At 50.7% G+C, this 9,127-nt stretch overlaps 2 protein-coding genes across 2 annotated transcripts; both read right to left on the reverse strand.

The window, feature by feature from the left end:
• Positions 1-4,705: 4,705 nt before the first annotated feature.
• LOC117245524 (putative small proline-rich protein 5) lies at positions 4,706-5,053 on the reverse strand. Its single transcript, XM_033519784.1, has 2 exons — positions 4,808-5,053; positions 4,706-4,771 (listed from the first exon to the last, which is right to left on the reverse strand). The coding sequence occupies exons 1-2, from the start codon at positions 5,051-5,053 to the stop codon at positions 4,706-4,708; spliced, it is 312 nt and encodes a 103-aa protein (XP_033375675.1).
• Positions 5,054-7,673: 2,620 nt separating this feature from the next.
• LOC117245527 (putative small proline-rich protein 5) lies at positions 7,674-7,940 on the reverse strand. The gene has a single exon (XM_033519820.1). It carries the CDS (start codon positions 7,938-7,940, stop codon positions 7,674-7,676), a length of 267 nt encoding a protein of 88 aa, XP_033375711.1.
• Positions 7,941-9,127: the final 1,187 nt, after the last annotated feature.

Raw genomic sequence — 9,127 nt, forward strand, 5'->3', positions numbered from 1 at the left:
ATTGGCTTCAGCTGTGTTAACGATCTGGAGCCAGGCGCTAATTAGCAATTGAAACTCGATCCAGCTGGGCACGAGCGGCTCGGTCAGGGGGGCTTGGGAGGATCTGAGGGGCATTCTGGAGCCTGCGGAGAACAGGTAGGGAACTCCAGCGTTGGAAATGTGGGATATCCTGGGCAGGGAGGTGAAGGACGGGGGGTGAAGGAAGGGAGGTTGGCCAAAATGAGGCCGTTTCGTGTTGTCTTTGTGAGGATTTGGTGCACGGGTTCATCCCAAAAAAAATCCCCACGTGGTGACAGTTGGATGTGAGCACCGGAGGGGTTTAAAGCTCTGCAAGGCGGGTTTGTAGATCCAACAGCGATTTTGCAGAGGAAAATATTCAAATTAGGGCCATAAAAAATTTCTCAGTTACGTTTTGCTTTGAGTGCAAGGACTTGTGTGGGCTCTGAAAGATGCCCAGAGGAGCAGAGCTTTTTTATTTCTTTATTTTTAATTTTTGTTTGTTTGGATTGGAGCACCAGGAATGCAATCCTTGCCGGGAGACATCTGAGGCAAATTCCTCCCCATTAATCCGGTTTCCTCACAGTTTATCCCGGTTGTAGAATTGTTACTTGAGGTGTCTTTAGCGGAGCAGAAATGTCCCTTTAGGCGACCTGGAGTTCTCTTGCCAAATGTTTGTGGTTCTTCAAGGCCTCCCCACCCTCCCAGGGAACAATTCCTTCTCCTAAAACTCCTCTCCATCACAAATAATTTTGCTGCAGTTGGTGAGGAAAAGTCCCTCTCCAGCTTCACTGGGAGGGGCTCTGGGGTCTTCAGAGGCTGAACATTCCCAACATTCCCTGGCTCCATAGGGGAAAGGCTCCTTACCGATTTTATGACCCTCTCTGGGTTTGGAAATTAATTAAAATGTGCCATGGTTGGTGATAGAGGAGAGAGTTGGAAGTTGGGGCCGCAAAGTGAAAGTCTCTGCTTGAAGACCAAACCAACGCTGTGGCCACCAAACCTCAGTAACTCAATTCCCACCTGCGGGGAGGGCAGGAATGAGTAAGAAAATCATTTTTTCCACCCTCGTGTGTGGCTGAGCCACCTCTTAGCAAGGCCAAGAACCCCCAGGCGGGTGAATCATTCCGTGCTCTCTGTCCTGGCTGCAACTTTTCCTTTTTAACCCATTCCTCTCTAATGAGCGTTTTCTCCATAACCTATAAATAACTAATTCCAATTCCTTATTGACCAACCGGTCTTTTTGTGGCTGTTGCAGCACTCGGCTCATTCCAGGCTGTTTCCCACACCTGGGATGGGTGATGAGGGATGAATCACCCTGGGGAAACCTTCACTTATTTTACACTGCAGAAACTGGTTAATTGGGGCTCTTCCATGTTCCAAACCCTGCAGGATTCGATTTTGTTTTGGTTCCAAAAATAGCAGCGGCTCTGAGAGCAGAAACACGTGGGGAAAACATGAACACACAGGTCAGGCTGGAAACCCGACCCGCCAACATCTGCTGAGCCCAGGGCAAGGATTTGTTTCCCTCAGGAATTCACCCCATCTGCTCCTCCCAGCCCTGCAGGTGTTTTCCATGGATTTCATGTTTCCTTGGCATTCCTCCGGCTCCAGGGATTAAATTACGGTAGCAAACCCACAAGAAAAGAGAGATGCCACCAGACCAGCACGGAATCCCAGAGAAATGAGGTCCCAGAGCGCCAAATCCAACCTGTGGCTGATGCCCAGCCCAGGGCACTGAGTGCCACCTCCAGGCTTTCCTTGGACACCTCCAGGGATGGCCACTCCAAACCTCACTGGGCAGCCCCTTCCAAGAACTGACCGCCCATTTCCATGGGGAAATTCCTGCTCTGTCCCACCTGAGCCTCCTGCCAGGGAGGTGTGGAGAGCAAGGTCTCCCCTGAGCCTCCTTTTCCCCAGGCTGAGCCCCTTTCCCAGCTCCCTCAGGAGTTTTCCAGACCTTTCTCCTGCTGGCCCAGCTCTGTTCCACACTCCAGCCCCTCGGTGTCCCTCCTGCCCATCAACCTGACCTGTCTAATGGGGCAGTGACTGAAAACATCCAGGACTGCTCGTTTTGGCTTGAAACACCGTTTTTATTGTCGTGCTGGAGAACAAAGCAGCAAAGCGAGAAGGGGAACCATTCCCAGAGTTGGCAAAGACAAAACAGCTCAGAGCTCCTTAAACCGAGAGGTTTCACCCTAAAACCGCATCACCCCCGGCAGTTTTAGGAGGCTTTGCTTGGAGAAAAGTGACAAAGCTGCCCAGCCACGAGCACTGGGGTGAGCTGGAACCTTCCAAGGCGGGAGAGATCCGGTGCATCCCGGAGCTGGATCCTGCCCTCAGTACTTGGGGTACGACGGTGGCAGCTTGCAGATGTTCTTGGTGACCTGGGGACAGACTGGGGGGCAGTAACGCTGCACCGGGGGGCAATAACGCTGCACTGGGGGGCAGCAGGGCTGCATTGGAGGGAAATAACGCTGCACAGGAGGGCAGCAGGGCGTCACGTAGCTGAACTTCTGCACGGGCTGCCTCTGGATGGTGTAGTGGCAGGGGGAGCTGGATCCGTGGCAGGAGGAGCGGGATCCGTGGCAGGAGGAGCTGGACCCGTGGCAGGAGGACTCGTAGTCGTGGCAAGACCCGCGGGAGCACATGGTCCTGGAGTTCTGTTTGGAGCAAGGGATCAACGCGGTGAGAGGAGGCTCTGATTCATTTCTTTTACTCCCCATCTTTTCTTTCGAATAATACTTTTTCTTGACACCTCCCACAGACTGTTTCTCTTCTTTTTTCACCCGCCTAACAGCACTCAAGGCCTCCTTGATTGTGTGGGATCTGCTGGGCACACTCTGGGAGTTATGGTGTGGAATCAGGTCCCTGTGAGTCAATTGGAGCCCCAGGAGCCCATCTGCCACACCCCGGTTCCGGCAGAGTTTGTGTCCCACAAGGATCCCTCCCTTGCTGCACCCTTCTCCCTCCATCTTCCATTCCTCACCCCTCCCTCAGCGCACGCGCTTCCCTAAATCCCACAGGATCCATAAAAACCCCTCGTGGAGGCTTCCTGGCTTGTCAGTGGGAACAGAAATGGTGAAATTGGTCTTACCCTCTTCAGCTGCAGCGAGAAGATTCTGGAAGCGAAGGCGAGCGACTGCGGAGGACGGGGCCGAGGGACCTTTTATACTCTCCTGGGGTGTGAGGCACCTCCTTGCGATGACACTTTAATTAATTCTGCGTCCAATCCTGCAGATGTTTGCGCTTCCCGTGTTTTTAGGTGTTCCCTCCTTGACGCACCGGGCCCCGTCCCGTCGATGATTCCTAATGCAGGGATTTTGGGAGGCAGTTCTCTCCCATTTCCTGGAGACTGACACTGATGTGACGGGTGTTAATTAGGGACGAGGGACAGCCGGGGATTGCATCAGGCACAGAAAGGTCTCAGAAATGCTGACTCCTGGGGTTGGTCTCCCGCTGGGCGCAGGTGACAGCTCAGGGTTTTAATTCCCCTGTTGCTGAGTGCCAAGAGGAAATGGGATTACTGTCTGCAATTCCTGGGGATGGCACAACGCTGGAAAATCCAGAGGGATCTCCTCGGCTCCCTGGGATGGCAGGAAATAAAATGTTCCTGATTCTTCACGTGTCCCTCGACGTGGCAGATGACTGGGGTGATCCCATCAGGTTGTTCCGCGTGAATCACGTGTTATTAATGTGTAGGATCAGAGAAAAACACCTGACCCTGAGCTCTGTACGAGGTCTGAGGATGTTAAATTTTCCCATTCCTTGGTTTCTCTCTCCTTCTGTGATCCCTCACTTTTTTTTTTGCCTGGTCACGCCAAAGGATTCAGAGAAGAGGAGCTGAAGTTTGAGTAAATATTGGTATTTTTCTGCTGGAAGTTTGGGCACTCAAGCTGGATTTGGACCCTGTTTGACTCAGAGTTTGAAGGGTAGGAAGAAAAGCACCCAAAAACCATCTCTGAATCCTTCAGATTCACGGCCTGCTCTGGAAAACGGGATCTTGGAAGAGTTCCCGTCATCCTCTGCTCAGTTTTCCTTCACAGGAATTTCTGTTTTCAGAGGCTCAAAGGCTTTCAGATATTTGAAAATTCGTATCCAAGGTCTGAAATAGCTCGGAGTTAAGTTATGAAATATTGAGAGGGAGCTGTGGCCTACTTTTCCCCCTTCCATTTAATTTCCTGGGATCACTGAGGTTGGAAAAGCCCTCCAAGATCATCGAGTCCAATTTTTGGCCATCTCCCCCTTTCCTTTGCTGTGTCTTCTATTCATTCCCAAATGAACGTGGGAATTATTTGCCACCAAACACGGGGATATTTTGGAAATACAAAGAAATTTGAATTGAAAACCCCTGAAAAAAATTGCCAAAAAAAAAAAAATCAAGGAAAAAGAGGATAAAGGAATTCAAAGGCAACGAGGCAATGAGGGTCTCATGAATTTATTGTTTCCCACACCCAGATGAATCTGAAACAGAAGCACAAGACAGAGAAAGATCCCCAACAAAGCAATCGTGCCAGGAATAATTAGAAATTCCCCGAATAATTATCAAGAATGACACCATGAATATTAATTAGGGGAACATTTCATCCCCCCCCCAGGATCCCACGGGGCACAGACCCAGGGATTTCAGCGTGGTCGAGGCGAGCCGAGGTCAGAATGTCCAAGGGAGGAGCCGGTGGCTCCGGTGGTGGCCGGGACTGGATCCTGTTCAGTACTTGGGACACGCCGGTGGCAGGTTGCAGATGTTCTTGGTGACCTGGGGACAGTAGGGGACCTGGGGACAGTAGGGGACCTGGGGACAGTAGGGGACAGGTGGACAATAGGGGACAGGGGGACAATAGGGGACAGGGGGACAGTAGCGCTGCACGGGGGGACAGCAGGGCCTGGTGTAGGTGCATTTCTGCACCGGCTGCCTCTGGATGGTGTAGTGGCAGGAGGACTCCGGCTCGTGGCAGGAGGAGCGGGATCTGTGGCAGGAGAACCAGGATCCGTGGCAGGAGGAGCGGGATCTGTGGCAGGAGGACTCGTAGTCGTGGCAGGACCCGCGGGAGCACATCGTCCTGGAGCTGTGGTGGAGCTGGAGGGAAGAGAGAGATGGTCAGGCTGGGACAGCTGCCCCTTGTGCGTTTTCCTTGGCTCCTGTTTGGGACTGGCACGGGAAATGCTGTTCCCCTGTGTTTTGTGGTGTGTGGGACATCGTGACCCGTCCTTCTGGAGGACACTCCAGGATGGCGCGGCTCTGACGGGAATTTCCCTGCCGAGATGCTCCCGTTGGTTTTTTAAGGCAAAATTTCCTTCTGAAATTTCTCTGACTTGTCCGAGCTCTCTCTGCCTCCATCACCTGCCAGTCTGGGAATGAATTCCTTGCTGGCTCCCAAAGCCTCCCTGCCTTTGCTCCTTCAGTTTTTCCTCCTTTTCTGCCATCCCGTCCCTGAGCAAACCAAGCACTCCTCGTGTGTGTGCAGGCCATCAAAACAAGGAATTTCTAAGACAAAGGCAAAGTCTAAACACAGAACTCTGTAAACTTCTGCTGCTCAAGAGTAAATAAATCAAGATAATCCAACTCACCCTTGGCTGGAGGAAGAGGAAGAGCTCGGGGAGCTGGTGCTGAGTGAAGGACGGGCAGGGGATGCCGGACTTTTATATCTCCCAAAGGCTTGTCCTGGGAATTAGGCACCTCTTGGCAATGCTGACACAAACCCTCATATTCATATTTATCTCCTGCGTCTCATTTTTAGCATTTCCCACTTGACGCAGTCAGGGGGACAAGAAAAAGCGCCAATGATGCCATTTTCCTCAGCACTTTAATAAACAAAGAATTTCCCAATCTGCTTAGAAGGGAATTTTGGAGGCAGTTGCATATTTCCGTGGCAAAAATGAACCTATCCCCGCAGTTATTAAGTGATTTGTCATTGGGCAACTGGGATTGCATCAACTCCGGAGGGTTGACTCCTTCCCCGCGCGCTGCCCCTGGTTCTCCGTGGCAGAGTCACGTTTTGATTGACACAAAAGATGGTAATTAACAGCCACAACTCCCAGGGACTTCATTAGAGGGAGGTCCTGGTGACTACCTCGGAACACCTCGGCTCCGGAGGTGACGCCAAAAGGACGTCCCCAATCCCGATTCTTTCCTTTTTCCAACCATCAGCTGTTTCTTTGTTTGTGCCACAACGTTTTCCTGTTTACGCTCCTCCTGGATGGAGGGGGTTTCAAATCCTCAGCAGGAAGGGTTTGTGTGAGGGTTTTCCCTCTGTTTTCGACCCCGGATTTCTGTGGGGTTCTGTTTTATTTAAGCAGTTTTGTAATTTTTATTCATTCCCGCATTTCGCTCTTTGTTTCCGTGTTTTTCTCAGAGCACCCAAAGGTTTTAGGACAATAAAATGGGTGATTGTCCCTTTCCTGTGGCTTTTATCCAGGTGAGCACCACAGGAGCAACTCGGGGGTCAGGGAATCTTCAGGGCCCCTCCCAACCCGAACCATTTCATGATTCTATGATTATTTATATTTATTTTGTAAGGCTGTGGATGAGAAACCCAAAAGCTTTTAAGAAAAATCTTTTAGAGCCAATCCTTGCTTAGGAAAATCTGAAGTCTCCTGGAAATGGTGCAGAAATTCTTCATCTGGGTGGATAAAACTCCTTTTTTGGGGGAGTCAATTTGAGTCAATTCTGCGTCAGGCAGGAGGAATTCACGGAATCAGGGAATCGCAGAATGGTTTGGGTTGGAAGGGACATTAAAGAACATCTCATCCAACTCTCAGAGCTATTAATTCAAGCTGAGTCTGGCTGCTGAGCTCCTGGGGAAGCTGAGGCAGCCACAAAGCCTGTTCTGGAACCGGTGTCTCAGCTGGACTGGGAGATAAGGAAAGTCTGAGGTTGTCAAAAGTCCAGAGGGATTTCACACTTAAAATAAACACCTGCAATTGTCACTGGAAACAGTAATTTGGAGCTCAGTGAAAGAAGGAGGGTTAGGAAAACCCACGAGGTGCTTATTTGCATTTATTAGGCACCACCTCGAAATGTTTTGTGAGTCAGAGGGACAAATGAAGTGTGAGGAGCTGCTGAGGAGGGGACCGAGGTGCTCCAGGTCCCGTCCAGCCTGGACACTCCCAGGGATCCGTGGAATCACCGGAAACAATTCCTTCTGGATATAAATGTATAAATACGCCTCCTGTATATCAACAGGTGAATAAATACGGTGCAGATGAGCTCCCTGAGCCTCTGGGAAATGCCTCTGGGATCACTGGCTTTTATTGTTTTGACATTTTAGGGACGTTTTGTGATCGGTTTGAGGAGGAAAGAGAGAGAAGTGGTGACTAGGAAGTCAGAGGTAACAATTTTTCTGAAGGAAAAAAAAAAAGGTCAAAGAATAAACAGACCATAAACCTCTTTTACTTTTGGAAATCAAATTTTATTGTTTTGGAGGCTGTCACATGGGTGAAAAGCAGCAGGAATCACGCCCAGCTTTCTGGAAAGCAACCCGAGCTGGGTCCTGCCTGCGGAGCAAATTAAACCGAATAGGAGCAAAAACTAAAATAGGAACCAAATTCTAATAGTGGGCGAAGAATTTGAGGATCAAATCAAAAATGCCAATAAAGAACCATCGATTGAAGCTTTAAGGCAGGGAGAGCACCCGAGGCAGGAGCGATCCGGTGCATCCCAGAGCCGGATCCTGCCCTCAGTACTTGGGGTACGACGGTGGCAGCTTGCAGATGTTCTTGGTGACCTGGGGACAGACCGGGGGGCAGTAACGCTGCATTGGAGGGCAGCAGGGCTGCATTGGAGGGCAGTAACGCTGCACGGGAGGGCAGCAGGGCGTCACGTAGCTGAACTTCTGCACGGGCTGCCTCTGGACGGTGTAGTGGCAGGAGGGCCCCGGCTGGCAGGAGGAGTGGGACTCATGGCACGAGGTCTCGTGGCTGTGGCAGGAGCCGCGGGAGCACATGGTGGGGCAGAGCTGGAGGGAAGAGAGGAGCGGTCACAGCGGGCACGAGCTTATAGACATTTGCTCTGGGATTCCCCATTTTCTTCCTAATTTCCAGTGAAATTCGGGGGTGAGAAAGTGGGGTCAGTGTTGTTGGGAGAAGCTTTAATCTCTCACTAAACCCAGAACATTTTATGGGTTGATTTCCCCTTTTATGGGACTCGATTTCCAGAGAAAAATTGGTCCAAACATCCGTTTCCCAAGAGCCCTCTGCTTCCTCCTGCTTGGGAACCTCCCAGTCCCTTTCCCACAAAACCCTGTGGCTTTCCTCTCTGTATTTTCTACCCTTTCTGTAGTTTTGGTATAAAAAGGCTCTGCTTGAGGCCTTTATTGTAATTTTTAAAATAATTTGCTCTTGTGGGTAACAAGAACTTGGTCTCCGGCACGGCCAAGATCTGGCGGTGAGGAGGGAGCATCCAACACTCCAGTCCTACCCAGACTGGTGGGAAAACATCCAATTCCCTAAAGAAACTCCAGGGAAAGAGGAAAATCGGACTCACCCTTCAGCAGTGGGGATGGAGCTGTTTTGGAGCAGAGCAGCGAGTGAAGGCAGCCGGGATGGGAAACCTTTTATACTTTTACACAGGGTTATCTGGGACACGAGGCATCCCTAATTACAGATCCCAGCCCATTTCTATCCGCTGTGTTCAGCTTCCCGTATTTTCCCTTTGATGCTCTGTGCTTCTAGCATTGTAATTATTAATAGCTCATTAATTCCTTCACCTCCCTATGAAGGAGATTGGAAGGAATTTCACGTGAAGTGACGCCAGCCCCGGCACCAATGGATCTGCTCGTGGACAGCGTGGAGAGGCCAGAAGAGGTGTTTGTGATCCAGAATTCCTCAGGGTCACGTGGAAACACGTGATCCACCTCCATGTGAAAGAAAAATTACTGATGTTAATCCCTGGGGATTGGGTTGAGGGCAGGAATAATCCAGAGGAATTGCCCAATGGGGCCGGATATCTCAATGAGAGATTTGCATTAGCCCAAATCTGTCCTTTAGTGATAATTCCAAACAATGGGGCCCAGCAAGGACTTCTCCTCCAGCTGCCCACCAAAGCCAAAGGTCACAGGTTCTGCCACCAAACCTGCTCCAGGATGGATTCCTGTCTGTGGGGTCACAGGTTCTGCCACCAAACCTGCTCCAG

This window comes from Parus major, chromosome 25LG2 (genome assembly GCF_001522545.3).
Source record: "Parus major isolate Abel chromosome 25LG2, Parus_major1.1, whole genome shotgun sequence".
Classification (NCBI taxonomy): Eukaryota; Metazoa; Chordata; class Aves; order Passeriformes; family Paridae; genus Parus; species Parus major.

Coding starts and splice junctions, on each gene's coding strand:
- LOC117245524 (XM_033519784.1), bottom strand. CDS start 5,053: ATGTGCTCCCGCGGGTCCTGCCACGACTACGAGTCCTCCTGCCACAGA. Junction 4,772..4,807: donor CTGTCCCCTATTGTCCACCT/GTCCCCTACTGT, acceptor TACTGTCCCCAG/GTCCCCTACTGTCCCCAGGT.
- LOC117245527 (XM_033519820.1), bottom strand. CDS start 7,940: ATGTGCTCCCGCGGCTCCTGCCACAGCCACGAGACCTCGTGCCATGAG.